Genomic DNA, 22276 nt, shown 5'->3' with positions numbered 1-22276 from the left:
GCTAGACGCGCGATGTTTTGTGGGTTCCAACAATATAAGAGAGACAATTTCATTTTTTTTTCATTGCAAATCTGTTTTAAATTTTGAAGAATACAGAAATTTTCTTTTCGGAACAAGTTACAACAATAAAATCAAGATATAAGAACTAACAACTTCAGGGTCTGAACGAGACTAAAAGAACCACTCTGTGAGCTCCCATAATCTTTTCAAATATGGGAGCTAGTCATGACACACTCTGTATTTCCCTACCATTCACAAAGCTCCAAACTTAATCTCTCTGTTATGAAGCAAAATTAATTAATTAATGCAGTTTACCCACTAAAACTTGAATCAACTCAAATATATGTAGAAAGCAATTCAATTAAATAGTTCAAACTCCTGTGAACCAGTTGATTCGATAAAAACTATTCACTCAGGGAAAACAACATCAAGGGAAATTAATTCTACATGAAAACGGGAGCACAACATTAATGCACTTTTGCAATTCACGTTTTTAATAGACGGAATATCCAATTCGAACATTAAATAAATGATACGCTCTAATGAATTTCCTTTGTCCGCTGTTTCCTTTGTCGGGCAAAAACCAAAACGAATTACAATTTTAAACGCTGAGGTACAAATCACGGAAATTATTCGAGATAAACCAAACTGTGGAGGAGCAATATTTAGAATTCCCATTGTCTCTAAAGCGAACAACTGGGGTCCAACGGACCTAGAACAGATTGTCCCAGTTTTCCTGTGACATGTTTTCATCATCAACTCCCTTTTGGTTGGGATATTTTGGGACGGAATATCAAACGTAAGGTCGTTGGAGCAAGGGACTGATGGAAAATCAATACGTCTGGTATTATGTAATTTCCCGTGATGACTACAAGTATTGAAAACGTCGAGATAACAGCTTGAATGACGAATCGCTGATGGCATTATACTTGACGTTAAGTAATAAGACTGGGTATGTTTTTAACGCATCGGTGGATATCGATGTGCACTCTTGGTAAGCAGGGAATATATCCAAGGATCTCTCTCTTTCAATTTATTTGGGGACGTGAAGGCGCAAGTGTGCAATCATCGTCCAACAACCCTGAAAGCACTCAAGAAAGCAATCGCCCAAGCAGTCGCCATTACACCGGAAATGATACGACTAGCAATGACAACTTCCGGGGAAGGCTTCGTCTGTGTATCAACAATGGTCGAGGTCATCTACTAGAATTTATGATTGAAATCTAATAATCTGGAAAGGGTTTTTTTCGGTTTTTTGTGCGTTTATTTATGAATGCCCTTGGAGATAGAGGTTTAAGATTATTGTTCATGTTGTGAAGAATTCTAACTCCAAAATATCGTTAATCATAGTCTTCTTCTTCTTCTTCATCGTAAGTTAGGACTAATCCTGTGTTTTCATCAATGGTTTTCTAGCTGCTGCTGGGATGACGAAGACCAGCTTTCATACCACCTTGTAGGTGGTCGTCCTGGTGGTCGGGATGTTAATCATAGTCATCCAAGTATTCTTTATTATCGTCTAATTCTAAGTTGTTCTACCCTACAGCTTCTTAAAAACTTTTGGAAATTGAGAACTGTTGAAACTTTCACAGTTAATGTTGGAATTTGAAAATTTGAAAATTAAATCTAAAAAAATCACTCCACATGCCTGAATATAAATTATTCAATGTGACACAAGGTTACATGCGGAATAAACAACCACGACTTCTATATATGTAGTGCATTCTGTCAACCGACCTTTCACATAAATTTGACTGTAGTTCATTAATGGTAGGCTGGATTAACAGCATAAACTTATTATATATGCTCAAAGAAAGAAATCACAAGCTGTTAAATCACAGTACCTGGGAGGATAATCAACTGGGCCATTTCTTGAGATAATTTCATCGCCAAATTTCGTTAAATTAGCTGAATGGTAGATGGCACCGTCTCGTTGAACCCACATATAATCCAGTTTCTCAATAACACAGGAAAAGAAATTTTTTTGAAATAGTTTTGAACTGTTCTCCATTGATTGTTACTCCTACTACTTCTTCTTCAAAGAAATATAGAACAATGATCAGAATTTCTTCAAGACATCATAAACCCTCTCCATGACATGAAGCATGAAACCGGATATGGTACTGCGGTTATACACAGCCGTAGTACGTTGCAATGTTACCAATACGTCTCTAGCATGGTGGACCAAAACCGAAGAGGTCACCACACACAGCCAGTTGCAGAAACTACCGAGGCTGGCCTGGGAGCTATTCACACAACTCCCACAGGAGCTTTTCAGGTCTTTCTTGATTTACCTGCCTTACACCTACATGTGAGGAATGTGGCCTGCTGGAAGCAATAAGAATATCCTGTAATGGAATTCTCCATCCGGAAAACTCTATTGGACACATGGGAATACTGAATCAATTAGACTTAAAACTCCTGGCAAAACCTTCAGATATGATGCCAACTATCTTCGATTTCGAAGCACCCTTTGAATGAATCCTTAAATAAGGATCTCTAGATCCCTGGGAAGTGAGCTGTCTATCCTGCAAACCGGAACACTAGCTGTCTACAATTGCGCCCAAGAGTGTCTCAAAAGAAACCCCAAAGGGATGCGTATTTACATCACTACGGAACATATAGCCAGGGGTATCTACAGACATGGAAGTGTCATAATAACATAAAGCAACTGGCCAGATACAATAAAACAAACCCTTCTAAGGGTACCGGGGCCTTGTGGTATTGAAGGAAATGAGAAAGCCAATGAACTTTCATCATCAAGTTATCAAGATGGACAACTGTTGGTTCTAAGCTCTTCTGTGGGCTTGGAAAATACCAGTACAAGGCAGCGGTCCAACAGTGGAAGAAATACAATAGGAAAATCTCTGGAGGAATACTCCGGTTCTTGCTCAGGCAAAGAAATTAGTGGTGCTTTCACCGACTTATACCAGAAAGTTCCTGAAGCTACCACCAGTTGAGCTTTGGTTAATGGAGGGACTATTGACAGGACACTGTCGTTGGAAATACTTCTTGTACAGTATGGGTGAGTCAGCAGATGAGATCTGCAGACTCTGTGGAAAGGAGGTAAAGACAGCCGAACACATAGTGTGCAAAGGCCCGAAACTGACTAGCCTAAGAATCACTCATATAGAAAAGTTCTGGAAAATCACGGAGTATAGTAACCAAGGCTCCTAAGGATGTCGTCGTTTTCATTTACAGCGTCTACGGCCTCCCTGGGTCTGTATGAATAGGTAGGGTTGAGAACAAAAGATCAACAGAGCCGTAAGACCCCGATTCAGTGGAATAATAATAATAATACCTCCTTCATAATCCTTCATCAGTCTTTGGAGAATCTTTCTCGAGCCAAATTACGCAGGTGCACCTTCTCTCTGAGGATTGCAGTGGGTCCTCCCGAGATTGCTGGTGTACTCTTCAGTTAGGCAATCATTCCTAAACCAACTTCTCTCTCCATCGTGGAGGAGTGACTCTGCCCAAGTGAGTCTTATAAATCCATCGGTGCCTCTCAAGAGTGCGATGTGAACCCAGTAATGTCATCTGTCGGGCATGTAGAGTCACTACAAGTCCATATTCACAGAATATAGAGTATTTCATAACCAAAGTTGTAATATATTTGCTGAATATGTATCACACAACAAGCTCTAAATGGAACCACCCCCAAAAAGAGCCAACACGAATCGATTCATCTCCAGGAACACCTACTGGAAGAGGAAATTCCGATTAGACGTCTAATGAATAATCGCTCGACGTGCAATCCCCGTTACGTGAAAGTTGGCGAAACGAATCGAATTCCTTGCCGTACAAACTGCATTTAGCAATTTTCATCGCATCGCCATCGGTCCGAAATTGCGCTCGGACCGTGGCGCCTCCTAATTCGAGTCGTCCTGTGAGCGAGGTAACTTAATTTCGGGAGTTCTTCGGCATCTGCCCCCAACGGGGATTGTGTACGAGGATGGCCGGCCTGGAGATAAGATAACGTGTTTTCCGTTCATTACACAGGAGTTCGCAGACGATTTCCCAGTCGTCAATTTGCTGGGTTACATTTCGTGTTAGTTTGTTAGGAAGGGAACGAGTGAGTTGGGCTAGAGACTTTTTGAGCTCTTGTTGTAGGGAATGGGGCGCTATCAATTTGCCCAATTGCTTTCAATTTGTTAATTCTTCGCTGAAACTGGTTTAGGACAATTGGGTGGAGTTTAGAGTTGTCGTTGCTGAATTCAGTTGCACGATAACTTTGGGATGAGTGGCAGATTGAGACAACTGGGCCGAATCTTCTTAAGATATGTTTTTCAGTGACATCACACTCGGTTTGAAAGCAAAAATTTATGTATGATAATCAACATATAAAATTGAAATATAATATAATAAATAAGTGTACAACTTTGATTCCGCCGCTTTTTTCCTACATTCGAAGCTTTATTGTAAGGAACTGATTTATGATTCAAAGTGTCCTCCAACTACTTTCACGTCCAATTTTCGATGACTTTTTCCAACATTTGTGGCCGTATATCGGCAATAACACGGCGAATGTTGTCTTCCAAATGGTCAAGCGTTTGTGGCTTATCCGCATAGACCAATGACTTCACATAGCCCCACAGAAAGTAGTCTAGCGGTATTAAATCACAAGATCTTCGAGGCCAATTCACAGGTCCAAAACGTGAAATTAGGCGGTCACCAAACGTGTCTTTCAATAAATCGATTGTGGCACGAGCTATGTGAGATGTTGCGCCGTCTTGTTGGAACCACAGCTCCTGGACCTCATGGTTGTTCAATTCAGGAATGAAAAAAATAGTAATCATGGCTCTATACCGATCACCTTTGACTGTAACGTTCTGGCCATCATCGTTTTTGAAGAAGTACGGACCAACGATTCCACCAGCCCATAAAGCGCACCAAACAGTCAGTTTTTCTGGACGTAACGGTGTTTCGACATACACTCGAGGATTAGCTTCACTCCAAATGCGGTAGTTTTGTTTGTTGACGTAGCCATTCAAACAGAAGTGCGCTTCATCGCTAAACAAAATAAAATGGACGTAGTGCGCTATACGTATTCCGCACAGAACCATTTTTTTCGAAATAAAATTGCACTATTTGCAAGCGTTGTTCAGACGTGAGTCTATTCATGATGAATAATCAAACCAAACTGAGAATAAATCACTTGACAGCTGTTAAATCGGTCGCCATCTTGAACAGTAATGCCAATTCAAAGTTATATACGTCGAAAAAAAACACCCGTTATAGCCCTGTGTATCTCAAAAACAGGTCTTAGCAAAGCCAATATTGTTTGACATTAAAATAGTGTACCTGAACTTAGACTGATAACACAAAAATGGAAAATTCTACGAAAACCTTTTTCAATTACTGGGTGAATCATAACTAAACGAATTTCATTTTGAATGATGTTTGTCATATCTGACAGACGACAGTAAACAATATTTGTAGCGCAAAAGTGTTTCATTCAAGATTTTCCTACGAGGAATGTTACTTCAAAGAAATGCCATTTTCCAACTCGACACATGATATTTCCATGAGGCTGCTACCTAGTCCGATAATTATTGACATGATGAAATGTGCGCAATGTGTTCAGAGAACGACTGCTGAATAAATTTGAATAGTTTTGAATTTCACCCCGAATTTCCCAATCCAGTATCAAACCTAGTTTTTTGGGACTGCGGTTGAAGCAAAAATCGTAAAAAACATATTCAGACAAAATTCCAGCGGAAAAGGAGCGTATTTTATGGTTGAATGATTTATCACCCCCCATCTCAAAGGACAAACATTTCAATACACATCTTTCCTTCACGTTGAATTCTTCCACATCAATTTCCTAAAACGATTTCTGGAAAAAATAACACGCACAACATGCACAACGTATGCAGAATATCATTGAATACCTACATCTGGAGAAAAACACGTAAAACGTATATACCTCAGGATCTGTAGCAGAGTTCTTTTCACGTTCAAGGAATGCGGATTACGCTGGATTTGTTCCTCCTTTTCTGGTTGCAGGCGCTCCTTGAGGCAGGATACTGAAGGGATTGTGAGCTTTTTCATAACCCGACAGGGGACAGTGAACTAAATCCATTCGGCCCAGACAGATATACAACTTTTCGCGTTTTACTGGGGAAAAATGTTTGTGACACGTGAAGAATGAGGTGAATTTCTTCAATAACCATTGCTGGGAACTATGAGTGCTTTTTTCCATATTTTTCCGCAGATATTGAAAACTTCTTTCGAAAAGTTTCTTCAAGAGAAAATTGAGAATATTTTCACTAGATAAAGGGTGTTTTTTTAGAGCTATAGAACTTTAAATTGCAATAAAATTGGATTATTCGATTGATATGAATTTCATTTATCCGCAAGATAATCTTGTGGCATTACATTTTAAATATGATTTCTGGCATATGACCGCCACGGCTGGCTCGGATGTAGTCCAATCTGGACGTCCCATTTTCGATTACTTTTTCCAACATTTGTGGCCGTATATCGGCAATAACACGGCGAATGTTGTCTTCCAAATGGTCAAGGGTTTGAGGCTAATCCGCATAGATAATGACTTTACATAGCCACACAGAAAGTAGTCTGGCGGTGTTAAATCACAAGATCTAGGAGGCAAATTCACAGGTCCAAAACGTGAAATTAGGCGGTCACCAAACGTGTCTTTCAATAAATCGATTGTGGCAAGAGCTGTGTGACATGTTGCGCCGTCTTGTTGGAACCACAGCTCCTGGACATCATATTTGTTCAATTCAGGAATGAAAAAGTTAGTAATCATGGCTGTAAAGTTTTGGCTATCGTGGTTTTTGAAGAAGAACGGACCAATGATTCCACCAGCCCATAAAGCGCAACAAACAGTCAGTTTTTCTGGATCTAACGGTGTTTCGACATACACTTGAGGATTAGCTTCACTCCAAATGCGGCAATTTTGTTTGTTGACGTAGCTATTCAACCAGAAGTGCGCTTCATCGCTAAACAAAATAAAATGGACGTAGTGCGCGATACGTATTCCGCACAGAACCATTATTTTCGAAATAAAATTACACTATTTGCCAGCGTTGTTTAGGAGTGAGTCTATTCATGATGAATTGCCATACCAAACTGAGAATAAATCACTTGACAGCTGTTAAATCGGTCGCCATCTTGAACGGTAATGCCAACTTAAAGTTATATTCGGTGATCTTTAACAGGTTTCTAGGTCAGGGATTTATTCACAAAACCAATTTTCTGTAAAAAAGGCCAACTTGTTGTTTCATTTCAGAGCCCTGATGAAGACTTTGAAATAAAGTCGAAACTAGTTGGCCTTTTTTACAGAAAGTTGGTTTTGTGAATAAATCCCTGACCTAGAAACCTGTTAAAGATCACCGAATTAATATACATAGGTCTTATCATCATTCATCTTAAAGTTATATACCTCGAAAAAACACCCGTTACATGCTCTAGCCAACAGTATAGGATGTATACGATATCTGACTCTAACCTCCATCAAAAATTAACCTTCGGTTGTTGGTCAATATTAAAATGATGGTTATAGCTAAGACATGCCTTAAAAAAATCCATAACCTACCCAGAATATTTTATGAATAGTTCCCTCCTAATACTCAAACATTTTTTTTTTTATTTTCAGAAGAAATTTTGGGTTCGAACTCCGCCTTGTGGATGTCCAACGATGGTCTCCTCCTAGCTTTCGCCTCGTTCAACGACAGCCTAGTCGAGGAGCTCAGGTTCCCTTGGTATGGATCCACAGACGAAACCAGGTTGTATCCCGATATAAGATCGCTCAGGTATCCTAAACCTGGAACAAGAAATCCGAAAGTCACCTTGACGATAGCCGATCTCGCCGATATCTCCAATGTCAAAATGAAGAGGGTGCTGCCACCATCGGCGCTAGCCAGAACGTGAGTGTCGTTTATTTAACCATTTTTTTATTGATGCAGAAAAAAATATGAACAAAAATAAGAAAATTGAACAAATACGTGTCAATTTAGGAAGAGTTCAGACGGACACAATTTCGCATCCGCTGCTCTTTTACTCAAACCCTAATGAAAAATGAGTGATGCTAAATTTAATGGATATGATGAAATAAAGCAAAAAGACAATCCAAAACTCGTATATGCAAGCATAGAAGCAATACAATCATCATTATACTAAAAGAGCAAATATAATAACAGCAAGCTTATGAGAAATAAGATCGAATTCCCTCATTCCAAAAAAAAACATCTTAGGCAAGAATTCTGATTCTTTTGAATTTGATAGATTGTCACCTTGTCAAGGCATAATACTCCTGCCAACAATTCTTCAAACTGGACAAGACCAAGGTGTTAGATTAGATTATGTTTATATTTAATTAAGGAGGTTACGTTTCACTGTGCCTTAATGGTCTATTGTGCCCCCATCAGAGCTATTCTCTCCATAACAAGATCTACAGCTCGCCTTCCAGTTTCAGAGTTCTGATTGACTCCAATATCTGGGATGGCTTCAAGGAGGCTGATTCCTCACTTCTATAAGTTTCGTGTCTAAGGCAGGTTTTGCGTTGGCTAGCGATGGCGAGACATTTCGTGACCAGTTGATCCGGAGTTTCTTCCTCCTCCCCACAGAATCTGCACTCGTCATTTTCTGTTAGACCCATTCTCCTGAGGTGTTTCCTAAGGCGGCAATGCCCTTTGAGGAATCCAGTGAGGAGGTGTAGCATATTCTTACTAAGATCCAGATACGTCTTGGATCTTGTAGAGTCCAAGTTTCGAAGAAACTTTTTGGAGTGATCCAGACCAGGAAGATTCCGTCAGAGTTTTTCTCTTTCGGTTACCTCCTTCTCCTGGAACTCTTTCTTGTAGGTGCAATTGCCTACACCACAGAAAGGTTTCGGGCCGATGAAAAAAGTTTGTGCTCCTTTTCTGGCAAGTGTGCTGGCCTCCTCATTACCCCTGATTCCCGAGTGGCCGGGAACCCAGACTAAAAAGACCCTGTTGTTATTCTTACCCATTTCATTAAGTTTTCTTCAGCACTCCAATACTATCTTAGAATCGATGGTATGTGAGCTCAGTGCTTTAATTGCAGCCTGACTATCGAAATGTATCGCTTTGTCACATTTCCGATAGTTTCTTGCTATGTAGAATTCTACACATCTTTCTATTGCAAGTATCTCTGCCTGAAAGACACTTAGACAGTAGCCTAGCGATATTGAGCATTTGGTACCAGCCCCGAATATTCCAGCGCCAGTCCCCGTCGTGGTTTTGGAACCATTTGATGGTATTCTTTTTAAGAACTGGGATTGAGGACTCCTTTTCCACTCTATTTTCCACTGATGCTGCTCAGATAATTTATGGATTATTTGTCGTTTATTCTATTAATACCCCAGGGTTCTTGTCAATACGACTTCGTGTAACGGATGTTTTGTCGAGATATACAAGCTCACTTCTGGTTGAATGGCTACGTCAACAAACAAAACTGCCGCATTTGGAGTGAAGCTAATCCTCAAGTGTATGTCGAAACACCTTTACATCCAGAAAAACTGACTGTTTGATGCGCTTTATGGGCTGGTGGAATCATTGGTCCGTACTTCTTCAAAAACGACGATGGCCAGAACGTTACAGTCAATGGTGATCGGTATAGAGCCATGATTTTTAACTTTTTCATTCCTGGAGCTGTGGTTCGAACAAGACGGCGCAACATGTCACACAGCTCGTGCCACAATCGATTTATTGAAAGGCACTTTTGGTGATCGCCTAATTTCACGTTTTGGACCTGTGAATTGGCCTCCAAGATCTTGTGATTTAACACCGCTAGACTACTTTCTGTGGGGCTATGTAAAGTCATTGGTCTATGCGGATAAGCCACAAAACCTTGACCATTTGGAAGACAACATTCGCTGTGTTATTGCCGATATACGGCCACAAATGTTGGAAAAAGTCATCGAAAATTGGACGTCTAGATTGGACTACATCCGAGCCAGCCGTGGCGGTCATATGCCAGAAATCATATTTAAAATGTAATGCCACAAGATTATTTTGCGGATAAATAATAATAATGTCAATCGAATAATCCATCGTTGTTTTATTGCAAATTTAAAGTTCTATAGCCCAAAAAAAAAACACCCTTTATAAAGAATTTAGATTTCTTCACTTCCTTCTCTTCTTACTTTCGAATAACCATTCCATCCTTCAAAAAAACAACAAACTCACTCAATCTCGACCGTCTTTCTGAGATTATAATTCGCTTTCAAAGCACCGGCTCCTCCTATCACAACCCATAAACGAACAAAAGCTACGTAGGTAAACAACCCATAGCCACCTACTACAAATGATTCTTCCGTTGTCGATACGGGTCTTATCTCTTCCTGCAAGACCTCCCTCTGACAATACCAACGCTGTAATGAAAACCGCGGTAAGCAATCTTCATAAGAAAAGTTCATAGAGAAATACGGGTAGGAGTAATTAGTGAAATTAAAGCGAAGTAGCGGGGCGTAACGGAGGACGTGTTCTAATTCGAAATCGAGAATCCGACGGAGCGGAATTTTTAATGAACGTAACCGTTTTTTTTTTGCTCAAAAGGACCCAGGGAGCACGAATGCTTTGAGCGGCTCGGTGGGCTGCGAAATGTGGATTTGTGCCGATATCTATGCTCTTGATACGCGACATTTTCGCGCTTGGTTTGCCTGCCGAGTTAGTGGTTATGTCGTTTTGTAGGTGATTGCATATTAATCTTTTTTTTTTTTAAATTGCTACAATCTCGTCCTAATAGCGAATAAATCTCTTGTTCTAAAAAATGAAAACAGCCCTGGCGTGATGTCAAAAGCTTTTGAGGACTTGTTCCGTTATGAACCAATTGCAGCCTTGGAACACAAAGCTGTAAATAGGTTTCTCTATTTCAGTATCGTAATGAGTTCATTACAGTTCTAAAAACAGTGCTGTAAAAAACTCAATGCAGCATCGTTTTTAGTTATATTTTTCGTTTTGTGGTTATCTATACTGACTTTCAATCCTATCAAATTTCAATAAACGTCAATAGTTGACAATATAATAGAGGGTGTTTTTTTCAGAGCTATAGAACTTTAAATTGCAATAAAACAACGATGGATTATTCGATTGATATGAATTTTATTTATCCGCAAGATAATCTTGTGGTTTTACATTTTAAATATGATTTTTGGCATATAACTGCCACGGCTGGATCGGATGTAGTCCAATTTTCGATTACTTTTTCCAACATTTGTGGCTTATCCGCATAGACTAATGACTTTACATAGCCCCACAGAAAGTAGTCTAGCGGTGTTAAATCACAAGATCTTGGAGGCCAATTCACAGGTCTAAAATTTGAAATTAGGGGGTCACCAAACGTGTCTTTCAATAAATCGATTGTGGCACGAGCTGTGTGTCATGTTGAGCCGTCTTGTTGGAACCACAGCTCCTGGACATCATGGTTGTTCAATTCAGGAATGAAAAAGCTAGTAATCATGGCTCTATACCGATCACCACTGACTGTAACGTTCTGGCCATCATCGTTTTTGAAGAAGTACGGACCAATGATAACACCAGCCCATAAAGCGCACAAAACAGACAGTTTTTCTGGATGTGACCAATAACCTAGTTCATAAACGAATGGTAATTTCACATCGTTATTTCCAAAATCGAAAATTGAGCCGGACAAACTACATAAATAGGAGTAATGAGTTTCGAATGGGCTTAACTGCCGTACCAACCCACACATTTTCTGTGTCATGCTAATATGGTTACAGATCACTTCAAATCTCATTACGATTGGTGTCGCCAATAACTAATAAATCGTTTATGAATTGGACCGATTGTACAGGACCGAAGAAGGTTTAATAAGTGCGAAAGAAGCATGTTTGACAGGGATAGTAGACAATATCAGAAAAGCTGAAAGGTGGATGTATTGATATACAGACCGAAAACCATCCTGAAGAACGAAAGCGATACTACCAAATGTACTGAGATCGAGCAGTTCTCTCTAATAAAACGGTTCCTCACAACAGACCAGATATATTACTAGTCGATAAACAACAGAAGACAGCAATATTCATCGACTGCGACGTAGCAATCTCAAATAACAATAACATCTATTAAAAAGAGGTTGAAAAAAGTTTGAAATATAGGGACCTCAAGTTTCAGATGGGGCATCCGTGGGGAATTATTTCAACAAGAACTATCCCAACTGTCTTATCAACCACGAGAATAGCACCAAAAAACCTGGAGAGAAATATCAAGGAATTTAGACAGAGTGAGTACATTATGTAATATTATGAAAAAAAGGACAAAGAGAAAATTTCTAGACCAGCGGTATCCCATGAGTGAGGACCAAAAGGAATGACGAGGACCAGTGGGGCCACGAAGATCGGACACGACCGAACGGGGTAAATAGGATGAAAATTGCTATGAGAGCATTATTTCCTACTCTGATAGTCTAGGGTCAGAGAAATAAATTAGTTGCGATAAATTTTTTTGAACATTTAAACAAAAGGAATACTTTTCTTTTTCATTTATTTCTTGGCTTCATACAGCAAATACTCTCGAAGGCAGATATTCACGATAACATTCATAATAATAGACAATCTTCAACAGAATATCATCTGGTTTCTTAACGCAGTTCTGAGTTGATTCAGTGATGACATCTTCTGGTATTTCCAAATTTCGAAAGTGTTTTTTCATAATGTCTACATTGATGTTCCCATCTTCATCAACAAAGCCACCGTTCATGGCAACACATTGTACATATTTCAGCAATAAAATGTCCGATTTATCCACTACAGGTTGATGTACCTTCTGCATTCTCACATCCTCGATTCCAGTCTGTTTCTTGCATTCTTCTTTCAGAGTTCGAGCAAGATCCGCCCATTCTTTAGAGTTGAGACCCTGAAATTTTTCAGTGAAAAAAATTTAATAATCAATTAATCTGGTCCTGATGGAAAAACAAAATGATTTAGTAATCCATACTGTCGTTAAATGTTTAATTCAAACTCAATTTTATGAGAATGGCATCATCAGCAAGAATGGAAGGCTATCATTTAGATGAAACATTCCGAATTTTACACTATGGTTTATAATTTTCTTATTGAATATCTCAAATTATCAAAAATCGATTAATCGAAATATCGAAAATTGGTGGATTAGAACCCATATGCTTACCTAGAACCAATAATGCTAACTAACCAGCGCTCACTAAGACTAAGAATGGCTGTTTATGTATGCGCTCAGGAGTGTCTTAAAATTAACCTCAAGGGGGCGCATATCTACATCACCACGGACAGCCAAACCACGCTGAGATCCCTCGAATCCTACTGCCAGGGGTCTCTGTTTACTTGGGAGTGCCTTAACACCATAAAGCAACTTGCCAGAGGCAATAAAGTGACTCTACTATGGGCACCAGGGCACTGTGGGGTTGAATGAAATGAAAAAGCTGATGAACTTGCAAAAAGTGCATCAAGGTTAACACCTGCTGGACCTGAGCCTTTCTGTGGCCTAGGAAATGACCAATATAAAGCTGCGGTCCAGCTATGGGAGTTAATTACAGGATAATCCACTGGGCCAATACTCCTGGACTTGCTCAGGCAAAAAAATTCGTGACGATTTTACCTATCTACGCCAAAAAGCTCTTGAAGCTGTCACGAGCCAAGCTTCGGGCGATGGTGGGACTGCTGACGGAGCACTGTCGGTACAAACATCATTTGTACCGCATAGGAAAGTCAGCAGATGAGTTTTGCAGGCTCTGTGGATCGGAATCAGAAACAGCCGAACACATGGTATGGAAGTGTCCATAGCTGGCTGGCCTAAGAACCATACATATGGGTAAGCCGGTCCTGGATACTAGAGAGGTAACGGCCAAGGCCTAAGGAGGTTGTCAGTTTTATTAACATCATTTACGACCTTCTTGGGTTTCCATGAATGAGTAGGGTAGAGAACAAAATAACTACATGGTCGTAGTTCCCGGAAGGCTTACCGAACCACAACGACCCCAGTTCAAATAATAACAATAAGACTAAGAATGTCACATTTCTCAAAAATATATATATCATAACCCATCTGCGCGTCAGTGATGAACAAAAATTATTAATTGCATGTCCATAAATGCGCAATAACTACCTCTTGAAACTCACTTAATTTCAATTGAATATATGTTTTTCTTAAGAAAAAACATCGTTTCTACGAATACAAACCATTTGGGAACAAAAATTATATAGGAATTATTTTGTCATGCAAAATCACTACCTGATATTTGTCGCACTTATCCACTAACACTGTAAAATCATTGCTAGATTGAAGTTAACTTATTAATTTTTATTAATGCTACTGATGAACTGAATTTCATATTTCTATCTGACGAGTATGACCAGTAAGGTAACCTAGGTAGTAGATTTCTTTTTGTAGACAACTTCAGTTCAATAACGATTCAAACTCAAAAAAAAATACTTACGTTCGAACTGGACCACACAGATATAGCCACAATAATCACTAAAATAATCTTCATTATATTCAGATTAAGTCTGAGCTTCTTTTTTGTTGAATTCGTCAGTACTTGACGAATTGATATTATATAGCCCCCAAAATTAAGTGGGAATGTTGCAAAATTGAATCAACATATTCTCAAATGTATATAAATTGCAAAATTACACACTATTCGCATCTTTTCCCAAATTAACGAACGATAACAATCTCAATAGAAAATATAATGATAATTTCGCATACAAATTTTTTTTCTTTCGCATATGATGTCCGAGATAATTCAATATCGCCATTGAAAAATTATTTATTTGCTAATCTATAGTTTAACTGCTCACAAGGCTGTATATTGTTTCCGGCGAGTTGAAATATAATAAAAAAGTAAACGCTTCAAATTTCGTGCGAAGGTTCAATTCGTTGAAGATTTTAATTGGTTGAAATTGTAAAAAATGGTTCAAAATGAATCGTTCTTAATATTGCCCAATATGAGCTAAAACTTTTTTCATCTTTCTGGTAGACCTCGAATACCCTTACGGTAAAAGTGTTCATCTTCTGAGGCAATCCGCGAATCAAGCTCCTTTTGTCATGTCTTCATATGACTGGAAATGCTTATGAGCCAGACCTTGTGCCATCGACCGAGGCAAATATCACACATTATTTTTGTCCTTGCCCCTCTGAGAAAATATTGACAGATCAAGAGAAATCACGTGGTGATATACAGACCGAAAACCATCCTAAAGAACGAAAACTATACCTCCAACTGTACTGGGATCGAACAGTTCTCTCTGATAAAACGGTTCCTCACAACAGACCAGATATATTACTAGTCGATAAACATCAGAAGACAGCAATTATTCATCGACGTAGCAATCTCAAATAACAATATAGCATCCATCAAAAGGAGGTGGTTTCAGATGTGGCATCCGTGGAGAATTTTTTCAACAAGAACTGTCTTATCAACCACGGGAATAGCACCAAAGAACCTTAAGAGAAATATTATGGAATTAATTACATATGTAATATTATGGAAAAAAAGTTCTTTCAAGTACATCAAGGACAAAGAGAAAATTTCTAGAATCGAAGGACCAGTGGAATAGCGTGGGTGAGGACGAAAAGGACGACAAGGACCAGTAAGGCCACGAAAACCGGAAAAGTGAGTGAGGATGGAAATTACAAGGGGAGTTTCTTCTTCTGCTCTGATAGGCTAATGTTGGGTAAATAAATCAATTGAAATAAAAATATTTGAGGTTTTCGAAAGAAGGAATCCTTCGTTTGATTAATATTAGACCGAATTAGTTTTTTTTCATTTATTTCTTGGATTCATACAGCAAATACTCTTGCAGGCAAATATTCACGATAACATTCATAATAATATACTATTTTCAACAGAATATCTTCTGATTTCTTAACGCAGTTCTGAGTAGATTCAGTGATGACATCTTCTGGTATTCCCAAATTTCGGAGGTGTGGTTTGATAAAATCTACATTGACGTTCCCATCCTCATCAACAAAACCACCGTTTATGCCAACACATTGTACATATTTCAGCAGTAAAATGTCCGATTTATCCACTACAGTTTGATGCACTTTCTGTCTTCTCACTTCCTCGATTCCAATCTCTTTCTTGCATTCTTCTTTCAGAGTTCGACCAAGATCCGCCCATTCTTTGGAGTTGAAACCCTGAAATGTTTCATTGATAAAAATTGTTAAGTAATCGATGCTGCCGTGAACTGTTGAATTCAAACTTAATTTTATAAGAATGGCATAATCAGCAAGAATAAAGGGTTTATAATTTCCTCATTGAATAACCCAAATAATCAAAATATGGTTAATCAAAATATCGCAAACTGAAGGATTCGAACTAATAAACGCTGTGACTAAAAATGTCATATCTCTCAAAAATATCATAATCCATCTGCGCGCCAGTGATGAACAGAAAATTCTTAATTGTATGTCGATAAATGCGCAATAACTACCTCTTAAAACACACTAAATTCCATTCGAATGTATGTTTTTCTTAATAAAAAACACATTGTATCTCGGACTACAAACCATTTGGGAACAAAAATTATATTGGAATTATTTTTCCATGCAGAATGACTACTTATCATTTATTACTAACACTCTGTATTATTATTTCTGATTTAGAATTCAATCATTGATTTTATTAGGGCTACTAATACTAAATTTCAAGTTGTTCAATTATGTGTTTGACCAGTAAGGTAACTGAGGTTCTAGATCCCTTTTTGTAGACAACTTTAGTTCAATAACGAATCAAACTCGAAATAATACTTACGTTCGAATTGGACCACACAGATATAGCCACAATAATCATTAAAATAATCTTCATTATAATATGTCCAAGTCTGAGCCGCTTTCTGTTTGAATTCGAAATCATTTGACGAACTGAAATTTTATATAGCCCCCAAAATTAAGTGGGAATGTTGAAAGATTTAATCACAATATTCTCGAATGCATATAAATCGCAAAATTACGCACTTTTTCCTTCTTTTGCAAAATTAACGAATGATAACGATCTCAATAGAAAATAATATGATAATTTCGCATATAAATTTTTCTTTCGAATATGATATCCGAGATAATTTAATATTGCCATTGAAACATTGTTTTTTGCTGATCTATAGTTTAACTGCTGATAAGACTGGGTATTGTTTCTGGTGAATTGAAATATGATAAAAAAATCGAATATTGCAAGGTTCAACTAGTTGAAAATTTTAATTGGTCAAAAAGCAAAATAATATCTCTTGTTATGTGACGAATCTATTCATTCTGACAAGTGATTCGGAGGTACTTTTTCCGGAATTGAAAAATTGTCTGTTAGCCAAAATATCTAATGCTATTATACTTAATTTCAGACATTAATTAATTCTTCTGATATTTGTCTTACTGATGAAACTTTCAGAAAGAAGTATTCGTGAAATATTCAGAAATGTTCCACAACAAAATAAATGACATAGAAATCGAAAATTGAATTCACAACATAAACAATTTAACGGTCTCCCGTCCCATCTTCACGAAACCGATCGTGTCCACAGCCCACTAATTCCTAAAGAATCATCCTTATCGGAAACATTCAGCGTTTCCGTCTCGTCCCTGTTTATTCTCTCTTTCCTACTCCGAGTAAGTATCCACTTCTCGACAGTTACACGGTCGGATCTCATCGTACAGAATTTCGACCCCTTATCAAGATTGGTGTGACACCACTGACACCGGACGTTCCTCCCTGGAGTCGGCGGAATTTATCGAGAAGCTGCCTTCGAATTGAATTGGATAAACGCGACCTCGAGGACGTTCTGCCTGGTCGAATGAATTGAGTGGTGCCGAGTCGATCTGCCTGGTCCTTCGAAAACGGATTTTGAATAGGACTGCCCGTGGTCCTGTCCGAATTTGCTGAAGTGTGTATTCCGGTTGTTTTTTTAAGGATAGGGTGAAAGGGGAAGCGATGTTGAGAACTGGGTTATTGGTTTTTTTTTTGTATTGAGGGTTGATGTCAAAACAACTATAATATAGTCGATTCTTAATAGTCAGGGGTTTTCCAATAAGAGGATTCAATTCAAATCTTTATTGATCCCTAACACACAGAATAATGTATAGGACAAGTCAACATCAGGAAAAAAAAGCATAGTTACAACCTTTGAGATGCAAAATTTGACATTACAAGAAACAATATAAAGGATTCACTCAATGAGTCAGAAAGAAACTCCTGAGAGCTGTAAAAGCATTTATCAGCTAATATACATCTGATCTTTTTTTTGAAAGTTTTGATATCTAGCGATTTCAGCTCGTTCGGAAGATGATTGTAAAACTTGATTCCCGCAAAAGTAGGCGAGGTCTCATATTTGCTTGTGTTGTGTCGTGGTATGCAGACGATGCTAATATGTCTTGTCTGATATTCGTGAAAGTCAGAACACTTCATAAGGTTAATTATGTTACATTTTACATGCAGGAGACAGTTCAAGATGTAAAGAGATGGAAATGTCAGGATTCCAAAATTTTTAAATGTCGGTCTACAGGACTCTTGAGGACGCAGATTGAAAATTAATCTAATGATTTTCTTCTGGGCAATGAAAACTCGGTCGCTACCAGAAGACCCTCCCCATAAAACTATATTATAACGAAGGTGACAGTTGACCATACCGTAGTATATATTTATTAATGCATCCATGGGCAGTGAGTGTTTTAGACGATGAATGGCGTAAAAAGACCGGTTCAATTTTTTTGCTAGATGTTCAATATGGAAATTCCATCTCAGAAACAGATTCATTTTGATATTTGAAAGAAACGAGTAGGCTTCAAAAGAAATCAATGGATGTTGATTCCATAGTGAAGAGTAAGTTATGCCATTTATGATAAGAAACCATATCAGCCAAATGGCCGCCAGGGCTACGGTTGCAGCGCCATATCCTTCATTTTATTGAAATTTTTCATGACAAATTCACACATTTGAGCCCAGGGCCAGCATTATGAGTGAAACAGTAAAGCGACCGTTTCAGGAGCCTCTATTTGAGGGGCGGCAATTCGGCCCAGTTTGTCGCCTCCCCTTATTTCTTCCTTGGAACAATCCTACGATTTTGCATTCGAAACTAGTTACTGTTAAACGCCAAATGTTTTCAGCAGAACACCTGTTTGTAATTCCAATTAGTTTTCGAAGAAATACTGAAACTTTGCATGCCCTATCACCCCTTGTATCTTGTGTATCTGTTTTATTAAGACCTCTTAGACATAGTAGAAGTTGAATTTTGTATGTTATTTTTGAATTATGTATATGTATTTGTTTTGTTTTGCAATTTTATTTTATTCAAAAACCTTCGAAACTTTTGGTGTTATAATACATATTGCAACGTTTCAATTTTCTTCATTCACTAGAATTTAATTTTGTTACGCAAGATGGCAAGATTCTTCATCGTAAGTAAGTGTTGTTTTTTTGCGGAAATGGTCATAACTCACTTGATCAACTTCATCTGCGTGAGTTATGACCTACATTACCGCTCGTTGAATGATATTGAATCTGTAATCCCCACAATATACTATTATTCATAAAAATTCTTTATTTTTTCAAAAGGGTCAATTCTTTTCTCAGTTAAATGATTTAGCTATTGTGAAGATATGAAAAAAGCATTTCTAATAAAGCATTCAACAATCAAATCAGGATTATCCACGGCTCTATTGTAATTGGTGACACTAAACGTCCATCTCTCTTGTATTTGGAATCGAGCAAAAATGTTTACTTTCCGTTCTTTCTATCTATATTTTAAAGTTGTGATTTATTATAATGACATTGCTAAGTTTCATTCCATTTGGATGAGGAGTCCGAAAAACACATTGCAACTCAATTCATCGCAAAATTTGTAATTTTGGAGCTTTCCCCCTGACTAGACAGCTCTATATTGATAGAGCTATTTCGTCAGGGAGGAGCGCTCCAAAATTGAAAATTCGATCAAAAGTGTGCCCCGGGTGAGGATCGAACTCACGACCTTAAGATTATGAGACTTACGCGCTGCCTGCTGCGCCACCGAGGCGTTGGGGTTGAGGGTTAATGGTCTGAAATTTGGATGAAAAACTTCCAAAAATTGTATTCAATTTTAATAGGCTTTCATTCAGACAGAAGTTGTTCGCATGAAAACATGTATTTGAATTATGTTAATATCAATATTCAAATCCAAATTTTTCCGTTTGTCTTAATTCAAGAACACTCAACTGGAACATTGTTTTATCAATATGTTTTCATAAGTAAGTATCTATAATTCTTGATAACATAAGTATTCAACGAGTTTGCTGTATGTGGTGGGAAAATACATATTGATCATTAACCTATAGACTTATATGTTCACGGCCGGACAGCCCGCTGACGATGAATTTGTCATCAGTGAGTCGAACCTTATTAGTTGAGACCATTTCCAGCTCAAAATAAAAAATACAATCATAATGACTAATTTATAAAGCTATCTGGTCAGGAAACGATTGCTCAATCCTGCTGCGCCACCGAGGCGATGGCGATTTAGGTGGTTGTGTTCAATTCGTACCAAATTCATTCTTGAAACATTATTGATCTATAAAAGTATTAATTTTTCATGTCGAATTTGCAGAAACTAAAATTAAGAAATAAGTTTTTTTTATGCAGTCACATATTTGAATTATATTTATATCAAAGTTCAAGAATTGAATTCTTAGTTTTTCCGTTTATCTCAAAAGAAAAACACTTAATTAGAACATTATTTCTTCAATAGGTTTTAATAAGAATTGAGAATCTACAATTTTTGATAATGTTACTATTCAACGAGTTTGCTTGATGTTTTGAGAAAATACATATTCATCATTAAATTATAGACTTATATGTTCACGGCCGGACAGCCGGCTGAAGATGAATTCGTCAGCAGTGAGTCGAACCTTATTGGTTGAGACCATTTCAAACTCAAAATAAAAAATACAAATATAATGACGAATTCATAAAGCCATCTGGTCAGGAAACGATTGCTTAATCATTACAAATTCGATCAAAAACTTGCCCCAGGTGAGGATCGAACTCACGACCTTAAGATTATGAGACTTACGCGCTGCCTGCTGCGCCACCGAGGCACTGGCGATCTAGGTGGTTGTGTTCAATTCGTACCAAATTCATTCTTGAAACATTTTTGATCTATAAAAGTATTAATTTTTCATGTTGAAATTGCAGAAACTAAAATTAAGAAATGAGTTTTTTTGTATGCAGTCACATATTAATTATGTTGATATCAAAATTCAAGAATAGAAGTCTCAATTTCACATATTTCAATTATATTTATATCAAAGTTCAAGAATTGAATTCTTAGTTTTTCCGTTTATCTTAAAAGAAAAACACTTAATTAGAACATTATTTCTTCAATAGGTTTTAATGAGAATTGAGGATCTATAATTTTTGATAATGTAACTATTCAACAAGTTTGCTTGATGTTTTGAGAAAATACATATTCATCATTAAATTATAGACTTATATGTTCACGGCCGGACAGCCGGCTGACGATGAATTCGTCATCAGTGAGTCGAACCTTATTGGTTTAGAACATTTCCAACTCAAAATTAAAAAATACAGACATAATGACTAATTTAATAAGCTATCTGTTCAGGAAACGATTGCTCAATCATTACAGATTCGATCAAAAACTTGCCCCGGGTGAGGATCGAACTCACGACCTTAAGATTATGAGACTTACGCGCTGCCTGCTGCGCCACCGAGGCAGTGGCGATTTGGGTGGTTGTGTTCAATTCGTACCAAATGAATTCTTGAAACATTATTGATCTATAAAAGTATTAATTTTTTATGTCGAAATCGCAGAAACTAAAATTGAGAAATAAGTTTTTTTTATGCTGTCACATATTTGAATTATATTTATATCAAAATTCAAGAATTGAATTCTTAGTTTTTCCGTTTATATCAAAAGAAAAACACCTAATTAGAACATTATTTCTTCAATAGGTTTTAATAAGAATTGAGAATCTATAATTTTTGATAATGTAACTATTCAACGAGTTTGCTAGATGTTTTGAGAAAATACATATTCATCATTAAATTATAGACTTATATGTTCACGGCCGGACAGCCGGCTGACGATGAATTCGTCATCAGTGAGTCGAACCTTATTGGTTGAGACCATTTCCAACGCAAAATAAAAAATACAAACACAATGACGAATTCATAAAGCCATCTGGTCAGGAAACGATTGCTTAATCATTACAAATTCGATCAAAAACTTGCCCCGGGTGAGGATCGAACTCACGACCTTAAGATTATGAGACTTACGCGCTGCCTGCTGCGCCACCGAGGCGATGGCGAT

General features: G+C 37.7%; 2 protein-coding genes and 4 non-coding genes across 8 annotated transcripts in view; 1 reads left to right on the top strand and 5 right to left on the bottom strand.

Annotated features, from left to right (window-relative positions):
• LOC123688854 (inactive dipeptidyl peptidase 10) overlaps window positions 1-22276 on the top strand; it is a 114938-nt gene that overhangs the window by 73427 nt on the left and 19235 nt on the right. For all 3 annotated transcript variants that reach the window (XM_045627578.1, XM_045627577.1, XM_045627579.1), the window contains one exon: window positions 7619-7889. In XM_045627578.1, coding sequence (XP_045483534.1) covers window positions 7619-7889 — 271 coding nt within the window. The remainder of the gene's footprint in view (window positions 1-7618; window positions 7890-22276) is intronic.
• LOC123688855 lies at window positions 15743-16941 on the bottom strand. Its single transcript, XM_045627580.1, has 2 exons — window positions 16741-16941; window positions 15743-16124 (listed from the first exon to the last, which is right to left on the bottom strand). The coding sequence occupies exons 1-2, from the start codon at window positions 16840-16842 to the stop codon at window positions 15765-15767; spliced, it is 462 nt and encodes a 153-aa protein (XP_045483536.1). The 5' UTR covers window positions 16843-16941; the 3' UTR covers window positions 15743-15764.
• On the bottom strand, window positions 19912-19984 carry Trnam-cau. The gene has a single exon. It is a non-coding gene; the product is annotated as a tRNA-Met (tRNA).
• Trnam-cau lies at window positions 20969-21041 on the bottom strand. The gene has a single exon. It is a non-coding gene; the product is annotated as a tRNA-Met (tRNA).
• On the bottom strand, window positions 21608-21680 carry Trnam-cau. The gene has a single exon. It is a non-coding gene; the product is annotated as a tRNA-Met (tRNA).
• Trnam-cau lies at window positions 22195-22267 on the bottom strand. Its single transcript has one exon. It is a non-coding gene; the product is annotated as a tRNA-Met (tRNA).

The sequence above is a fragment of the Harmonia axyridis genome, chromosome 1, assembly GCF_914767665.1.
Source record: "Harmonia axyridis chromosome 1, icHarAxyr1.1, whole genome shotgun sequence".
NCBI lineage: Eukaryota > Metazoa > Arthropoda > Insecta > Coleoptera > Coccinellidae > Harmonia > Harmonia axyridis.
This window is presented reverse-complemented; position numbering and strand designations above follow the sequence as displayed.